This window comes from Pan troglodytes, chromosome 6, assembly GCF_028858775.2.
Source record: "Pan troglodytes isolate AG18354 chromosome 6, NHGRI_mPanTro3-v2.0_pri, whole genome shotgun sequence".
Classification (NCBI taxonomy): domain Eukaryota; kingdom Metazoa; phylum Chordata; class Mammalia; order Primates; family Hominidae; genus Pan; species Pan troglodytes.
Genome location: NC_072404.2, coordinates 167,327,958 through 167,347,516, shown reverse-complemented (window position 1 = coordinate 167,347,516; position 19,559 = coordinate 167,327,958). Strand labels below are relative to the sequence as shown.

The 19,559-nt window shown below is 39.8% G+C and overlaps 1 protein-coding gene across 41 annotated transcripts in view; it reads left to right on the top strand.

Moving 5' to 3' along the window:
* The window catches only part of KMT2C (lysine methyltransferase 2C), a 304,403-nt gene that overhangs the window by 105,973 nt on the left and 178,871 nt on the right, over positions 1–19,559 (top strand). For 28 of the 41 annotated variants that reach the window (XR_010158721.1, XR_010158720.1, XR_010158719.1 and 25 more), the window contains 2 exons: positions 3,088–3,229; positions 18,507–18,707. Coding sequence is in view for 37 of the 41 variants with exons in the window: in XM_024358107.3 (XP_024213875.2) it covers positions 3,088–3,229; positions 18,507–18,707 (343 nt within the window). In the remaining 4 variants the exon portion in view is untranslated. The remainder of the gene's footprint in view (positions 1–3,087; positions 3,230–18,506; positions 18,708–19,559) is intronic. The other 13 variants (XM_063815061.1, XM_063815072.1, XM_063815066.1 and 10 more) reach the window with 1 other exon arrangement.

Below are 19,559 nucleotides of genomic sequence, written 5' to 3'. Positions count from 1 at the left end.
ACCATCTGTTTGATGCTTCATGTTATCATTAATTTTATGATTTGATAGGATTTACAATTATTTGTAGTTTTTTCTAACTACCCAAGAATAGTTATACAAATTGTTTGTTTTTCAAAATACTTCTCTAAAATTCATTTTGAATGTAGAAGATAGTTTTCTTTTTTTAAAGAGGGAAGTCAGATTGAAGTGCTAATCTGAGCGATAAGAGATAAAAGTTTTGTGTGAAATTTAGTGTTCAAGCTGCTAAATATGTCTAGTGTATAGTTAAAATATGGTGTGGAACTCAGGAGAGGAGTTAGTGCTAGAGATGTTGACTTACAAATCGTAAAGTCCAGAGGAAATTGTTGAAATGTGGATAATAAGTTCTTCAAAGAGGAGCTTATAGGCTGGGAGTAGTGACTCATGCCTGTATTCTTGGCACTTTGGGAGGCCAAGGCAGGAGGATGATTTGAGGCCAGGAGTTTGCGACTAGCCTGGGCAACATAGTGAGACCCCCATCTCTACAAAAAAATGAAAAAGAATGTGGTGACATGTGCCTGTGGTCCCAGCTGCTTGGGAGGCTGAGGCGGGAGGATTCTTGAGCCCAAGAATGCGAATGATCATACTACTGCACTCCAGCATGGGCGACAGAGTGAGTCCTTTTCTCAAAAACAAAAACAACCACCCAACCCCAGGAGTATATAAAGGATGTATAGAGGGCTGTACTTCTAAATAGAGGTCTAAAGGAAATCAGCTGAAGAGATAGATATTAGACTATTATATCTCTGTGCTTATAAAAGATAGAAGATCATTTCACTAAGGAGGAAGTGGTCCTGGTGTGAAGTGAATTTTTAGGATGTTTGAAGAAAGCTTGTGGGTGCTAACTGGATTGTTAATTCTTTTGCCGTTGGTCTATTGGTGGTGTTGACGAGAATAATTTGTGTGTGTGTGTGTGTGTGTGTGTGTGTGTGTGTGTTTTGAGACGCAGTTTCGTTCCTGTTGCCCAGGCTGGAGTGCAATGGCATGATCTCGGCTCACTGCAACCTCCATCTCCCAGGTTTAAGCGATTCTCCTGCCTCAGCCTCCCGAGTAGCTGGGATTACAGGCATGTGCCACCACGCCCAGCTAATTTTATATTTTTAGTAGAGACAGGGTTTCACCATGTTGTTGGTCAGGCTGGTCTCGAACTCCAGACCTCAGGTTATCCGCCCACCTTGGCCTCCCAAAGTGCTGGGATTACAGGTGTGCGTCACCACACCCAGCTGAGAATAATTGTTAGAATAGTAGGCTGGATACAATTAGAAAGGTATAGTTGAAGGGGAAGGTAGTAGAGTTCAGTCATGCCATCTCATGAATTTGGTGGTAAAAGGAAAGACAGAGAAGAGGTGCTTGAAAGGACTTTGAGATGTTTTTGTTTGTTTGGGGTTAGTGATGCAGAAAGGTCTAAATAAATTTCAAGTTAGAAAAGAAGGAGCCAGCCAAGAGCATGGAACTGCATCATGAGCACTGGTGGGGAGGTGTAATGTCCCTTCATTGTAGTAATAGAGCATGACAGACAGAGTGGACATATAATTTTTATTAAACAAGAAGAATGATGTTAGGGGTAGTGGTGTGTGGAAATCCTCTCAGCTGTTAGGCTGCCTCCTGAGAAAGAACATTTAAGGTGTTTGGGGTTGGATTCAAGGGGAATGGAAAAAGGCAATAAAGTGAAGGTTTGTCCTTTTCAAATATTAAGCTTTTAGAATGGGTAATAATTAAGATACATAATGAGTCTTTTAATGATGATTTTATTAAGTGTGAAACAATTTTTAATGAGTCACTTTGAAATACATTTGTTCTGTAGACCAATTGCTATAATCTTGACATAAGATTCTTTTTTTGGCTGGGCACAGTGGCTCATGCCTATAATTCCAGCACTTTGGGAGGCCGAGGCAGGTGGATCATCTGAGGTCAGGAGTTCAAGACCAGCCTGGCCAACGTGGTGAAACCCAGTCTCTACTAAAAATACAAAAATTAGCCAGGCATGGTGGTGGGTGCCTGTCACCCCAGCTATTCAGGAGGCTGAGGCAGGAGAATCGCTTGAACCCGGGAGGCAGAGGCAGAGGTGGCAGTGAGTCGAGATCGTGCCATTGCATTCCAGCCTGGGTGGACAGAGGGAGACTCCATCAAAAAAAAAAAAAAAAAAAGAAAAGAAAAAAAAGAAAAAAAAATCTTTTTGTTGTTGTTGTTGTTGTTGAGGTAGGATCTAGTTGTGTTGCTCAGGCTGGAGTCCAGTGGTGCCATCACAGCTCACTGTAGCCTCTGCTGCCGGGGCTTGATTGATTCTCCCACCTCAGCCCCCAGAGTAGCTAGGACTACAGGTGTGTACCACTATGCTTAGCTAATTTTTTGTAGAGATGGGGTGTCACCATGTTTCCCAGGCTGTCTTGAACTACTGGGCTCAAGCAATATGCCTGCCTCAGCCTCCCAAGGTGCTGGGATTACATGTGTGAGCCACTACACCTGGCCAAAAATAAGATTTTTTTTTTTTTTTTTTTTTTTGAGACAGGGTCTGGCTTTGTCACCTAGGCCTGAGTACAGTGGCATGATCCCAGCTCACTGCAGCCTCTGGCTCCCAGGTTCAAGGCATATCCTTCCATCTCAGCCTCCTGAGTAGCTGACATTATAAGCACTCACCACCTTGCCTGGCTAATTTTTACATTTTTTGTTGAGATGAGGTTTCACCATCTTGCCCAGGCCGGTCTGAAACTCCTGAGCTCAAGGGATTTGCTTGCCTTGGCCTCTCAAAGTGCAGGGATTACAGGCATGAGCCACCATGCCTGGCCAAGGTTCTTAACATTTATTACTAGGATGAAACTTCTCTGAGTCAGCTATAATTTGGGCACAAGGAAAAGTATACCATGCTTCACATTATTTTGATAATCATTTTGCGGTAGAGAATAAAGATGCACAATACCACTAATTACGTGCATAAACTTTTCTTGTATTAGTGAAGTATTGTTATTTGTTGTTTCTTTTTACATTATGACCTATGCTTTATAGATACATTCACCAGTGATTAAAATAAACACAAAAATGTCTCTTTGTTTTCTCTTGTTTACTGTTAAGCAGAAATCAAAGAACAATCTGCAGAAGAGGATGCTGAAGCAGAAGTGGATAACAGCAAACAGCTAATTCCAACTCTTCAGCGATCTGTTTCTGAGGAATCGGCAAACTCCCTGGTCTCTGTTGGTGTAGAAGCCAAAATCAGGTTAGAGAATGAATGCAGCTGGATTGGATATTAGTGACAGGAATAAAGCAGTGAAATGACTATAGAGAAAATTCAAGGAGTATGAGTTTAGGATGAAAATCTGGGTGGGATTTTATGATTTAGTAGCTAAATTTGAAGCTGATACCTCTGTGTTTAGTTGGGATGAGTGACACCTGTGGGCTTAGGAATTGTAGAGCAGGGCAGCACACTAGGGTTTTACTCTAGTCACCTCAGGCCAGTACAGAATATTACCAATGTGCTATTCCTGGCAGAAGACATAAATGTGAGCATTTAGCATGAGGATTAATTTTTGATACTTACCTGTAAACTTAAGTTTATACTTTTGTTCCTTACCTTCTCCCCATTCATTAAAAAAGGAAACACAGGACATTATAACCTATTTTTTTCTTTCTTTTTTCTCTCCCCGCCCACCACCCCTCCCCCCCTCCCTTGTTTTGAGATGGAGTCTTGCTCTGTCACCAAGCTGGAGTGCAGTGGTGCCATCTCAGCTCCCTGCAACCTCCAATTCCCTGGTTCAAGAGAGTCTTCTGCCTCAGGCTCCTGAGTAGCTAGGATTATAGGCATGCACCACCATGCCCAGCTAATTTTTGTGTTTTTAGTAGAGACAGCGTTTCACCATGTTGGCCAGGATGGTCTCGATCTCCTGACCTCATGATCCACCTGCCTCGGCTTCCCAAGGTGCTGGGATTACAGGCATGAGCCACTACACTGGGCCTGTAACATATCATTGTATAATTCAGCTTTGAAGTTTTAAGAGTTTTTAGACCTTATTTGAAAGACATGAATAAAATGAAGTTATCCATCAGTTTGGTACTCCCATCTCCTTCCTTCCCTCCCTCCTTACCTGTCTCCCTCCCTTCTTTCCCTCCTTCCTTCCCGCCCTCCTTCCATCCCTTCTCCCTCCTTCCCTCCCTTTCTCCCTCCTTCCCTCCCTTTCTCCCTCCTTCCTTCCCGCCCTCCTTCCATCCCTTCTCCCTCCTTCTTCCCTTCGTTTCCCTTCTACTTCCTTTTCCTCTTCCCTTTTCTTCCTTTCTTTTTTTTCTTTTTTTTTATTTTTTGAGGCAAGGTCTTACTCTATTGCCCAGGCTAGAGTGCAGTAGTGTGATCACAGCTCACTGCAGCCTCAACCTCCCAGGCTCAGGTGATCCTCCCACCTTAGCCTCCCAGGTGGCTGGGACTACAGGTGTGTGCCACCATACTTGGCTAATTTTTAAGCTTTTTTTTGGTAGAGATTGGGTCTCTTTATGTTATCCAGGTTGGTCTGGAACTCCTGGGCTAAAGCAATCCTCCTGTCTCAGCCTCCCTAAGTGGTGGAAGTGCAAGCATGAACCACTGCACCTGACCTCTCTCATCTTCTTGAACCATTTTCTTTCTTTTGCTTTTGGGACATCTCACTCCTCATTTTATCTTTTGCTAGTTGCTGTGGAGACTCTACATGTTTATAATTTTGGAGTTGTTAAGGATAAGTCCTCAGAAATCTTGTCTACTTTTTGTCTCTGTTCACTCCCTGGGAAAGAAAGCTCATTCATTCTAATGGCTGTAACCTCTGTGTGTGCCCTTAAGAGTCTCACATGTTCATTTCCGTTACTCTTCTTTACCTGAACTCCAGACTTTTATGTCCAACTGTCTGCTCGACATCTCTATTTGGAAGTGTATTAGACACCTCACCCTTAACATGTCCAGTACCATGCTTGATTCTGCCTCCACCTCTGCCCCAAATCTGCTTCTCCCCACGATTTCCTCATTTCAATAAATAATGCCAGTATTCACTCAGTTGTTTAGTCCAGAAACTTTGAAAGTTAATCCTTGATTTCTATCTTTTCTCATACCTTGTAGCTCAACTCAATAACCCCAACAACTTGTTAGTGTCTTAACTTGCCTAACATTTTAGTTGAAGTCACTGTTATCCTTTGGAAGTTGTAGTAGCCTTTTAACCAGTCTTTCTGCTTCTCTTTACCTTTCCATAGTCCAATTTGTTTATAGCACAGTTGCAAAAATTATTCTAATAATGATAATCAGGTCCCCACTCTCCATTCCCTTTCATGACTATTATATTTAAATTATATTGATAATTTCAAGTACTTACCATGTCTGCAAGGTGTGATCTGTTCCTGACTGCCTCTCTCATGTCATTTGTCACTCACTGTGCTCTCACCACATTGGCCTCACTCCTTTAAATGTGCTGATGGGGTTTCTGTCTGAGAGCTTTGGTGCTTGCTCTGCTTGTCTCCTGGCTTACCTCCCAGAGAGGCCACCTTGCTGATAATACTAGCCTCCTCTGAAGGGCCACATCCAGCTTAGTCTCAGTCAGCTTAGGAAAAAGAACATACAATGTGAATCAACAAAAGAACACACTGGTGTTTGTTATACTGTAGTCCTCTCCTCCTCCTCCAATATTTTTTGGGAGGTTTGAACATTTTCAAAATAAAGGAGTAGGATGGAAAAGAAAACAGCAGCTCCCACCATATTTTACATAGTAACCTGCTTTATTTTTCTTTGTGGCACTTATTATTTTCCAACAGTTCATTTGACTGTCATGTGAACTCTGAAGACAGGCACTTTGTTGGTGGGCTTTGTTCACCACACTGTATCCTGCACTTAATAGTTCCTGATGGAGATTAGGTGCTGTATAAATTTTTTTTTCTTTTTTTCTTTTTTTTTTTGAGGCGGAGTCTTGCTCTGTCACCCAGGCTGGAATGCAGTGGCACGATCTCGGCTCACTGCAAGCTCTGCCTCCTGGGTTCACGCCATTCTTCTGCCTCAGCCTCCTGAGTAGCTGGGACTACAGGCCCCCGCCACCACGCCCGGCTAATTTTTTGTATTTTTAGTAGAGGCGGGGTTTCACCGTGTTAGCCAGGTTGATTTCGATCTCCTGACCTCGTGATCCGCCCACCTCAGCCTCCCAAAGTGTTGGAAGTACAGGCGTGAGTCACCGCGCCCGGCCCAATATATTTTTAATGAATAATGAATTCTAGTTGATTGAAAAGCATTTAAAGTTCTGCTTAAATTTTTGTAGTTTGATACTATCATGAACTTTACTTTTTGCTATGTGTTATATAGAGATTAGAAATGGTGTAATGCATATGTGGAATTGAGAGGTACAGAATGCAGAATATTTGCTAGTTTAGAGCAGGTGCCTGAGAGCCTTCTGAAAGTATTCTGTGCCTCTGTATCCTCTAGGCCTACTTTGGGAACCCATTGTAGTTCTTAACCTCCTTGCTTGATTCTTCTGCAGATCTTAAGGACACAGTATGCCTGCCTGACTTATCTTTTTGTCACCTGTGAGTAGCACACTGTCACTGTTAGTCCTCATCTAATACTTGTACAGAGAATGAAAGTTAAAAGCTACTCATGAATATATGATAATTTCATTGATAATAATCATGGCCTATCAGTGGAAAAGAATAGGTCACTTAATAATTGGCTATGTAAAATATATAGGTAGATTGATGCTCATACCACATGGAAAAATAACCTTGAGGTAGATTAATAAGCAATGCCATTGTTATTTATTTATCCTGGGCTATACTACCACTACCACTGTTATTTTCATTAGACAGGACAGAGTGAATGTACACTGTGAGAAAGCCAGCATACTGTAAATACAGACCTGGTGTTTATTCCAAGCTCCGACTTTTTGACCTTTATTTATTCATTTTTATCTCTCTGTCCCACAGTTTCCTTAAAATAGGATGAACAGATTGAATTTAATGAATTTTATTTTATTTTATTTTATTTGAGACAGAATCTCGCTCTGTCGCCCAGGCTGGAGTGCAGTGGCACGATCTCAGCTTACTGCAGGCTCCGCCTCCCGGGTTCACGCGATTCTCCTGCCTCAGCCTCCCAAGTAGCTGGGACCACAGGCACCCGCCACCACGCCCGGCTAATTTTTTTGTATTTTTAGTAGAGACAGGGTTTCACCCTGTTAGCCAGGATGGTCTCGATCTCCTGACCTCGTGATCCGCCCGCCTCGGCCTCCCAAAGTGCTGGGATTACAGGTGTGAGCTGCGGTCCCCGGCCTGAATTTAATGAATTTTAATGGTGCAGTATATAAAATGTTCTAAATGAATCTGTAGATAGATAATCATCCTATTATAATTAATAGGATTTTAGCAAGATTGCTAGATAACAAAATCAAAATGCAAAAATCACATGTATTTATATATATTAGGAACAGAGTTAAATGGTATTTTTTAGAATATTTTCCAATAATATAAAATAATATGTGACTAGGATTATGTGCAAAAATGTAAGACTTTTATAGAGAAAATTATAAAACTTTTTGGAAAGATTAAGGATCACAGACACAATAGCAATATAATACTCACATTTTAGGGGATTCAGTATTTTAAAGATATTCTTTCCCAATTGATCTGTAGGTTCAAGAAAATTCTAATAAAAATTTCTACAGTAAATTTTACAAGCTGATTTTAATTTATATGAATATGCAAAAGACAGGATAAGCCAAAGGACCCATGAAGAAGAGGAAGGATTGCTTTACTTGATACTAAGACTTTTCGTAACACGCTAATAAATTAAGTCAGTGCTGTATTACCACAGAAACAGACAAATAGACCAATGGATCGGAATAGGGAACCCAGATACAGATACATGAGTAATATGGACAGGTTATTTATAACAAAGGGGCATCACAAATTAGTGAGGAAGGAAGTCTCTTTCAACAATTGTGCTAGAACAATTAGACATACTTAAAAAAAAAAAAAGACCTAATTTATTCATGTCTACTCCAGTTAATTTATAGACTTACACGTGAGAAGCAAATTAATAAAAGAAGTTAATGTAGAGGAATTTCTTCATTGCTTTGGGGTAAGGAAAGACTTTTAAAAAACAAATGGAAAGCCCTAATTATAGAAAAGGGTTGATTGGCCAGGCACAGTGGCTCATGCCTATAATCCTACCACTTTGGGAGGTTGAGGCAGGAGGATTGCTTGAGCCCAGGAGTTCGAGACCAGCCTGACTCGAACATGACAAAGCCCTGTCTCTACAAAAAATACAAAAATTAGTAGGACTTGGTGGTGCTACTCAGGAGGCTGAGGTGGGAGGATCGATTGAGCCCAGGAGGTCGAGGCTGTAGTGAGCTGTGATCCTGCCACTGCACTCCAGCCTGGGTGACATAGTGAGACCCTGTCTCAAAAAAAAAACACACACACATAAAAAGAAAAGGGGCCAAGTGCGGTGGCTCATGCCTGTAATCCCAGCCCTTTGGGAGGCTAAGGTGGGTGGATCCCTGAGGTCAGGAGTTTGGGACCAGCCTGGCCAACATGGTGAAACCCCATCTCTACTAAAAATACAAAAATTAGCTGGGCGTGGTGGTGGGCACCTGTAGTCCCAGCTACTTGGGAGGCCGAGGCAAAATTGCTTGAACCTGGGAGGTGGACGTTGCAGTGAGCCAAGATCGCACCATTGCACTCCAGCCTGGGCGACAAGAGAGAAACTGCATCTCAAAAAAAGAAAAGAAAAGGATTGATTAATACCACTATACTTAAATTTACAACTTTTCATGAAAAATACCAAGAGTAAAAAGATAAATGACAGAAAAGGGAAAAATATTTCTAAAGCATATAACTAACAAAGAACTTATGTTCATATGTATTTAAAAATGAAGCAAAACAATGCAATAAGAAAAAGCTTCTGTAGAAGGCAGTAAGCATTACTTGATTACTTGCAATAAACATTACTTGATTATGACATTTTTTAAACATGCTGTTGGGTTTTAGTTAGCTAATATTTTGTTTATGTTCATAAGCAATATGAATTTTTGTAATATTGTAATGTCCTAGTTTTGGAGACAAAATTACACCAGCCTCGTGTGTGAGGCATCTTTCAGTTTTCTTATTTTCTGGAACAGCTAGTTTAAGACAGGAATTGACTCCGTGTAAGTCTGAAGTAACTGTCATAAAATTACATGGGTCTGTGGGGTTTCTTATAGAAAATGAAGTCACTACCAGTTCAATTCAAAGATTTTTTTTCTTTGAATATGTATTCCATAAATTTGCTCCCCACTTCCAAATTTTTTTCTGTTCAGCTGTCTGTTTCATCTTGTACCAATTTTCTCATGTTATATTTTCTCAGAACATATACATTTTATCTAAAATGATTCATGATACATTTATTATTTTTTAAATGTTATTTTTGATTGGCAAATCCTAATTGTACATTTATGAGTACAGTGTGATGTTTCAATTCATGAATGCAAAGTGGAATGATTGAATCAAGTAAATTAACATCCATTACCTTGATTAACTCTCATTTGTTATTTGAAATTTACTCTTAAGTTGGTGCAAAAGTGATTGCGGTTTTTGCCATTACTTTTAATGGCAGAACCACAGTCACTTTTGCACCAAACTAATAGTTATTTTAAAATATAGGTCACCCTGCTATGCACTATATCTCAAAACCTATTCCTCCTGTCTCAACCTTCGTATCCTTTGCACCAAACTGTTATTTTAAAATATAGGTCACCCTACTATGTAGTATATCTCAAAACCTATTCCTCCTATCTCAATCTTCGTATCCTTTGACCAACAACTTACTATTTCCTTCTTCCTGCCATACCTTCTCCGAGTGTCTGGTTACCATCACTCTACTACTGGTTCTTTTAGTTCAACTTTTTTAGATTCTACATATAAGTGAGATCATGCCGTAGTTGTCTTTCTGTGCCTGGATTATTTCACTTAGCATGATATCCTCTAGATTCATCTGAGTTGTTGCAGATGACAGGTCCCTCCCGCTTCTCTCTCTCTCTCTCTCTCTCTCCCCTCTTCCTTAATCCCCTTCCCCTCCCCTCCCTTCCCTTCCCCTCCCCCTTTTTCTACCTCCCCTTCCCTCCCTCTTTTTTCCTTCCTTCTCTCCCTCCGTCCCTCCCGCCTTCCCTTCCTTCCTTCTTTCCTTTTTTTCTTTCCTTCCTTTCTTTCTCTTTCTCTCTCTTTTTTTTTTTCTTTGAAAGGGTGTCACTCTGTTGCCCAGGCTGGAGTACAGTGCCGTGCTCACAACTCACTGCAGTCTCAACTTCCTGGGCTCAGGCAATCCTCCCACCACAGCCTCCAAGTGGCTGAGACTACAGTTGTGTGCTCACCACACCAGGCTAATTTTTAAAATTTTATGTAGAGATGGAGTCTTACTATGTTGCCCAGGCTGGTTTTGAATATCTGGGCTCAAGCAGTCCTCCAGCCTTGGCCTCCTGAAGTGCTGGGATTATAGGCATGAGCCACCACTCCCCATCCTCCCGCTTTTCAAGGCTGAATAGTATTCCATTGTTTATATATACCATGTTTTCTTTATCCATTCATCTATTGATGGATACTTAGGTTGATTCCATATCTGGCTATTGTAAGTAATGCTGTAGTAAGCATGGGCATGCAGATATCCTTTTGACATTGATTTCAGTTCCTTTGGATATATACCCAGAAGTGTGATTACTAGATTATATGGTAATTCTATTTTTAGTTTTTTGAGGAACCTCTTTACCATTTTCCATAATGGCTGTACTAATTGACACCCCCACAGCAATGTACAGGACTTCCATTTTTTCTGTATCCTTGGCAATACTTATCTTTCATCTTTTTAATAGTAGCCATTTGTTAGGTGTTAGCCAATAGCCAGGTGTTACGTGATATATACTTGTTTTAATTTTCATTTCCCTAATGAGTAGTGATGCTGAACATTTTCTCACGTACCCGTTGGCCATTTGTATGTGTTCTTTTGAGAAATGTCTGTTCAGGTCCTTTGCCCATTTTTTAATCAGGTTGTTTTCTTGCTATTTATTTGGGTTCCATATATATTTTGGATATTAAGTATTTTCTCCCATTCTGTGGGTTGTCTCTTTACTTTGTTAATATTTTCATTTGCCGTAAGGAGCTTGGTGGTTTAGCCATCCCATTTGTCTATTATTGCTTTTGTTGCCTATGCTTTCAGGGTCATATCCAAAAAGTTATTGCCCACATGGAACTTTCTCCCTATGTTTTATTCTAGTAGTTTTATAGTTTGACATCCTAAACATAAGACTTTCATCTATTTTGAATTGATTTTTGTGTGTTATGTGAGACAAGGGTATGATTTTATTCTTGTGCATATGGATATACAGTTTTTTCAGTGCCATTTATTGAGGAGACAGTTCTTTACCCATTGTGTTTTCTTGGCATCTTTGTTATAAATCAACTTAGTGTAAATGCGTGAGTTCATTCCTGTTCCATTGGTCGATGTGTCTTCTTGTTTTTTGAGCCAGGGTGGTATTTGTAGCCCAGGCTGGAGTGCGGTGGTGTGATCTTGGCTTTCTGCAACCTCTGTCTTCTGAGCTGGAGCCATCCACCCACCTCAGCCTCTTGAGTACCTGGGACTACAGGTGTTCACTACCACCCCTGGCTTATTTTCGTATTTTTAGTAGAGACGGGGTTTCACCATGTTGCCCAGGCTGGTTTCAGACTCTGGGCTCAAGCAGTCTGCCTGCCTCAGCCTACCCAAGTGCTGGGATTACAAGTGTGAACCACCGTGCCTGTCCAGATGTATGTTTTTTTTTTTTGTTTTTTTTTTTGGTGCCAGTACCATACTATTTTGATTACAATCATTTTGTAATGTTTTGAAATCAGACAGGGTGATGCATCCAGCATTGTTCTTTTTGCTCAAGGTTGTTTCGGCTGTTTGATGTCTTCTGTGCTTCCATATAAATTTAAGGATAATTTATTTCTGTGAAAATTGACATTGGAATTTCGATGGATATTGCATTGAATCTGTAGATCACTTTGGGTAGTATGGACAGTTAGTTTCACAGTATTAATTCTTCCAGTCCATGAACATAGGATATCTTCCCATTTCTTGATGTTTTCTTAAATTTCTTTTGTGAGTTTTATGGTTTTCAGTATACAGGTCTTTTACCTCCCTGGTTGAAATTACACCTAAGTATTTAATTTTTTTGTTGCTATTGTAAGTGGGATTATTACATTAATTTTCTTTTAGGATCGTTTGCTGTTAGTATATAGAAATGCTACTGATTTTTGTATATTTACTTTGTATCCTGCTACTTTATCAAATTTGTTTATTAGTTCTAACAGTTTTTTGGTGGAGTCTTTAGGGTTTTCCATATATAAGATCATGCCATCAGCAAATAAAGACAGTTTCACTTCTTCCTTTCCTACTGGGATCCCTTATGTCTTTCTCTTGACCATATTGCTCTGCCTAGGACTTCCAGTAATATATTGAAATTTTTATATTCAGTATTTTATATTTTATATCAATTTTATATTCAGTATTTTCATTATGATTTTATTTCACATATTGGGATTTCCATTTTAAGTGAAAGATTCTTAAACAATATCTTTTCTAGTTTCCAAATTTATTTATTTATTTATTTATTTTCTTGAAAGGGAGTCTCGCTCTGTTGCCCAGGCTATGCAATGGTGCGATCTTGGCTCACTGGAACCACCACCTCCTAGGTTCAAGCGATTCTCCTGCCTCAGCCTCCTGAGTAGCTGGGACTACAGGCGTGTGCCACCATACCCAGCTAACTTTTGTATTTTTAGTAGAGATGGGGTTTCGCCATGTTGGTCAGGCTGGTCTCAAACTCCTGACCTCAGGTGATCCACCTGCCTCAGCCTCCTAAAGTGTTGGAATTATAGGCATGAGCCACTGCACCTGGCCAGAAAATTTTAAGTTATCCATTTATTATACATTTTTAGTTTTACTGCATTATTGTCAGAGAATGTTGCCTGCATGATGTTGGTCACTTGCTATGTATCATGTATTCTTTTATGGCCTACTATGTAATCCACTCTTGAAATACTTTAATATACTTGAAAAGAATGTGAACCGTTAGTTGTAGATGGAGCTGAATATAGTATCTCAAACTAATTTATTATGCTCAGGTAATTAATAAATAATGAACAATAAAGATGTTCAATACTTAATTTTTATTGGTTTGACATAGTATTTTCTGAGAAAAATAATTAAAATCTTCCACTGTTGTTGATTTAATTTTTTTAGTCTTCCAGTTTTGTTAGTACAGGTTGAGTTTCTCCTATCCAAAATGCTTGGGACAGGCCAGGTGCGGTGGTTCGTGCCTGTAATTCCATCACTTTAGGTGGCCAAGGCAAGTGGATCACCTGAGGCCAGGAGTTTGAGACCAGCCTGGCCACCATGGCAAAACTCCATCTCTACTAAAAATACAAAAATTAGCTAGATGTTGTGGCGTGTGCCTGTAGTCCCAGCTACTCGGGAGGCTGAGGCAGGAGAATTGCTTGAACCCAGGAGGTGGAGGTTACAGTGAGCCAAGACCGTACCATTGCACTCCAGCCTGGACAACGGAGCGAGACTCCATCTCAAAAAAAATGAAAACAAAATGTTTGGGACCAGATGTGTTTTGGATTTTGGATTTTTTTTGGATTTTGGAATATTTGCACATACATAATAAGATATTTTGGGGATGGGAGACATGTATAAACATGAAATTTGTAGGGTCCAGCCCCACAGGTTCGGTGGGTTTTCTCCCCATGTGCGGAGACGAGAGTATAGAAATAAAGACACAAGACAAAGAGATAAAAGAAAAGACAGCTGGGCCCGGGGGACCACTACCACCAAGACGCGGAGACCGGTAGTGGCCCTGAATGCCAGGCTGCGCTAATATGTATTGGATACAAGACAAAGGGGCAGGGTAAGGAGTGTGAGCCATCTCCAGTGATAGGTAAGGTCACGTGGGTCACATGTCCAGTGGACAGGGAGCCCTTCCCTGCCTGGCAGCTAAGGCAGAGAGAGGGAAAGGGAGAGGGAGAGGGAGAGCTTACGCCATTATTTCTGCTTATCAGAGACTTTTAGTACTTTCACTAATTTTCTACTGCTATCTAAAAGGCAGAGCCAGCTGTACAGGATGAAACATGAAGGCGGGCTAGGAGCGTGACCACTGCAGCACGGCATCACAGGCAGACGGTTAGGCCTCTGGATAACTGCGGGCGGGCCTGACTTATGTCAGGCCCTCCACAAGAGGTGGAGGAGTAGAGTCTTCTCTAAACTCTAAAAGAGTTTAGAGACTCCCTTTCCCAGTCTGCTGAGTAGTGGGTGTTTTTCCTTGACACTGACACTACCGCTAGACCACAGTCCACTTGGCAACAGGCGTCTTCCCAGACGCTGGGACCAAGGACTCCTCTGGTGGCCCTGTCCGGGCATAACAGAAGGCTCGCACTCTTGTCTTCTGGTCACTTCTCACTATGTCCCCTCAGCTCCTATTGCCGTGTGGCCTGGTTTTTCCTAGGTTATGATTGTAGAGTGAGGATTATTATAATATTGGAATAAAGAGTAATTGCTACAAACTAATGATTAATGATATTCATGTATAATCATATCTATGATCTATATAACTATTCTTATTTTATATATTTTGTTATACTGGAACAGCTTATGCCCTCGGTCTCTTGCCTCGGCACCTGGGTGGCTTGCCGCCCACAGAAATTCATTTATGTTTCGTATATACCTTATACACATAGCCTGAAGGTAATTTTATATAATATTTAAGTAATTTTATGCTCGAAACAAAGTTTATATTAAGTACTTAGGTGTGAAATTTTCTACTTGTGATATCATGTTGGTGCTTAAAAAGTTTTGAATTTCGGAGCATTTCAGATTTTGGATTTTCAGATTGGAGATGCTTAACCATCTCTTTCAGATTCGAGATTCATTTTGAGACCAGATTCATGTTGGTCTGAGTATATGGTTATGATCGATATCTATTATACTATTGATCATTTTGTTAGTGTGTAACATCTTTTTCATCTCTAATGTCATGTTTTCTTTTTGACATAACTTTCATTTTGTCTGATAAAATTATTGCCACTCAAACTTCCTTTTGGTTTATGTTTGCCTGGTATCTTTTTACCTCTTTTCCCATCAACATTTTTGTCCTTGTTTTATATGTCATTTGTGTTTATACTTCCAACATTTTTTGCACCTTTTTTTTTTTTTTTTTTTTTGAGATGGAGTCTTGCTCTGTTGCCCAGGCTGGAGGGCAGTGGTGCGATCTCGGCTCACTGCAACCTCTACCTCCCTGGTTCAAGCAATTCCCCTGCCTCAGCCTCCCGAGTAGCTGGGATTACAGGCGCACACCACCAATGCCTGGCTAATTTTTTTGTATTTTTAGTAGAGATGGGGAGGAGGTGAGTGGGTGGTGTGTGCTTCACCATGTTGGCCAGAGTGATTTCGAACTGACCTCAGGTGATCTGCCCAACTAGGCCTCCCAAAGTGCTGGGATTACAGGTGTGTGCCACCACACCCAGCTGCACCCAATTGTTAGATCTAATTTTAATCTAATCTCAAAAATGGTCTTTTAATTGGTGATTTTTGCCTTTTAATTGGTGGTTTTGGTTTACATTATTGTAATGGCTAGTAAGATTTCGTATGCTATTTTAGAAAATGTTTTTTAGTCGCTGTATATATGTTTTTTCTTTCTTTTATTTTTTTTTGAGGTGGAGTCTTGCTCTGTCGCCTAGGCTGGAGTGCAGTGGCACGATCTCAGTTCATTGCAACCTCCGCCTCCTGGGTTTAAGTGATTCTCCTGCCTCAGCCTCCCGAGTAGCTTGGATTACGGGCGCCTGCCACCACGCCTGGCTAATTTTTGTATTTTTAGTAGAGATGGGGTTTCACCATGTTGGCCGGGCTGGTCTCGAACTCCAGACCTGTGATCTGCCCGTCTCGGCCTCCCAAAGTGCTGGGATTACAGGTGTGAGCCACCATGCCCATCCTCTTTTTCTTTTTAAAATACAGACAGGGTCTCACTATGTTGCCCAGGCTGGTCTCAAAATCCTGGGGTCAAGCAGTCCTCCTGCCTTGACCTCCCAAAGCACTGGGGTTGCAGTGTGAGCCACTGTTCCTGGCTGAGTTGCTGTAGTGCGTGACATCTAATGAGGTACATGAAGAGGAGCCTTTGTGTGGGTTAGAATTCCCCTGTCTTTGGTCACAGGTGTTAACATAGTCTTACTGTGTTTCACACTTGGCTTCCAGCAATTTCTTAAAATTTTTTACTGAATTCTTATCACCCTGCTGGTATGATATCAGTGGCCTCTTCCTCAGAGGTGCTATTGTCACATTTCTTTATGGAAGTGTCTTTCATTTGGTGGTGAGTTGGTTGCCTTGTGATTTCTGCCCTCTGATGGGTTTCAGAAAAGTGAATTTGCAGATTCTCTGGTTGGGTTATGTTGTGTGGTTGGGCACAATGTTGTTTGCAGCTTTCTACAGCCAGACCAAAAGCTAGAAATTTCCCTTGACCTCGTATTAAAAAAAGTCAACAATAAATTACTCTGAGGTGTTTGACCTCCCTTACTTCATACAACCTTTTCTAATTCTTTAATAATTTAAGTACTTCTCTAAAAGTATTTTCGTTTTTGATCTGTTGTCTGGCAAAATTTCTGAGGTCTTCTAAGCCAGAGAGTAATTTTATTATACCTTCACATTTAAGCGATAGTTTTGAATATAAAATTGAATGCTAAGGTATTTTTCTGCAATAGCTTTAAAATACTGCTCCATTTTCTAATCAGTGCCGTTACAATCAATGTTGATAAGACTAATGTCAATCTGATTGTTGCTTCTCATGGGTAGTGTTTCTAGGGGAAGAAACAAACCAGAAATGGGATATGGTGAAATAAATGTAAGCTTAATAGCTCAGAGAAAATTACAAATAAGGGGATAGTAAGATACTGGCAAAGCATAAGGTGGTGGTCTCTTTTTGGAAAGAAGAAATTTTCTTTTTCAACTTGACTTGATTTTTTTTTTTGAAATTACACTACATTTAATTTGTGTATGTCTCGGTACCAGCAGACAACATAGTTTATCATGAACTTGAAATAGGTAATTTATTACAAAAACAAAGCTAATTTTGATAAAAGTAATTAGTTGAGAGTCCAATATGATTTAAACCTAAGTTTTAAAAAGTCACCTCAAAAGGCTATAGGTTAGTTCTATCACCTGGTAATGCAAGATATGTAAGATCATGGGGTAAATACTGTAGAGGTAACTTTAATGCCCAAGAAGGAGGATTTGGGTATAGCAGCAGTAAATATCTTGTGAAGTGTAAATATAATCAAGAGGAAGCAGTCCTTTTAATTTCATTCTTTCTAAGATCTCTTAGTAAGTGTATATTCTATATATGTATATTGATTGTTGTCTCTTAATTTTTTAATGTTTTCTCCTTTTTTATTAATAGACTTAGAGCATTTTTAGGTTTACACAAAAATTGAGCTCATTCTCCCACCTCTACCCCCAGCAGTTTCCCTCATGATTAGTATTGTGTGCTGTGTTACAGTTGGTAAACCAATATGGATACATTATTTTTAACTACAGTCCATAGTTTACATTAGGGCTCAGTATCTACCATTATAGTATCATATAAAATGGTTTCACTGGCCTAAAAAATCCCCTTTGCTCCTAATCATCCCTTTCCTCCTTCCAGTTCAGCTCTTCTGCTTCCCTAAAAATCTACTACCACTCAACCCAGGAACTATTTAAGTTTATATTTTTATATCTCCCCGTGTGTATGCATGTGTGTGGTATATATATATCATGCATAATGAACGTTCTATCAAGTGGTTAAATAAAACTGTCACCATATGTTTTACAGAGCTGTCATACAGTTGGGTGGCTACTAAACTCTACCTTCTTTCCCATTTTTAACTTGCGTTTTTTTTTCCTGAGACAGAGTCTTGCTCTGTCACCCAGGCTGGAGTGCAGTGGTTCGATCTCAGCTTACTACAACCTCTACCTCCCGGATGCAACCGAGGTGCCTCAGCCACCCGAGTAGCTGGGATTACAGGGGTGTGCCACCACACCCAGCTAATTTTTGTATTTTTAGTAGAGATGGGGTTTCACCACGTTGGACAGGCTGGTCTCGAACTTCCACCTCCCAGAGTACTGGGATTACAGGCATGAGCCACCGTGCTTGGCCCCCATCTTTAGCTTTCTTACTTGGATTTTTTTCTAGTCAAATATAAAAGAAAATAACTTTTCTAACTACTAACTAGAATTTTTTGGATTTGATATGTGTACTACTTTTTAAAATGCTATGGAAAAGTAGAATTCCAAATGTATAATTATTAAACTTAATTGTTCTTATGGGTAATCACTGAATAGACTGTAGAAAATAGATTGAAAAGCTTAGCTTGTGCTTTAGACATAATTTAAAAGCACAAGTATCTATAGTTATCGCTTAAAGCAGTTGAATAAAGCTACTTTTCTCCTTCTCTGACTTACATTTCATTTTTACTAGTGAACAGCTCTGCGCTTTTTGTTACTGTGGGGAAAAAAGTTCCTTAGGACAAGGAGACTTAAAACAATTCAGAATAACGCCTGGATTTATCTTGCCATGGAGAAACCAACCTTCTAACAAGAAGGACATTGATGACAACAGCAATGGAACCTATGAGAAAATGCAAAACTCAGCACCACGAAAACAAAGAGGACAGAGAAAGTAAGCAGTTTCGACTTTAAATGTTGGAATAGATTAAGACTGCATATAATTTATTTCCATTATAATGTTTATAAATTTTCAAACGGGATTGTTCTTGTTGAACAGTTTCTCCTGTTCTCCACATTTATGGGATACTCTGACTCACCATTAACCAATTAATCCAACAAACTATCCTTTTCACAAATTTTTCTTGTTATTTTTTAAAAAGTTTATATTAATTGTATATGAAAGCGATGTGATCACAAAACTAAACTTTTGGAAGAAAACTTCAAAGAACATAACACAAGCTGAGAGGGAAGGAGTTCATGGAATTTATAAATGGAAAGAAGATAATAATAAAACAGATCAATAAAGTTCTTCTTTTGTTTCTCTAAATAAGCTTTTAATTTTAAGAATATAACATAATACAATAGCAAATCCAGAATTGGTTTTCACTACTCATGTCTTTTGTGTCATTCATTCATCGATCCATTCATTTAATTTATTTAATTTATATATAAGTTTGTGTGCTTCAGAAAATGTTGCACTGTCCTATACATTCTCCCCTCCCTCCCTCCCCTGCCTTCCCTCCCAGAAGATGCTTTTTTCTTTTTTAAGGAATTTTTTTTTTGTAATGATGTGTGTATGTCTGTATTCATGGGCACATTGTAATTACCTAAAGGTCTTGTCTGATATAGTTTAAAATATTTTGTACAGTTGTGTTTAAAGACCATATTAATATGGAGACTTGGCTGTGCTGGTTAAGGGAGTAGAAGTTTCTGTAGTTGATGAGAACGTGTAAAAATTAATTTAGCTTGCAAAGCTAACACTGCCTCTTGAGGGTTATGATGTAATCACTCAAGTGCTTATCTG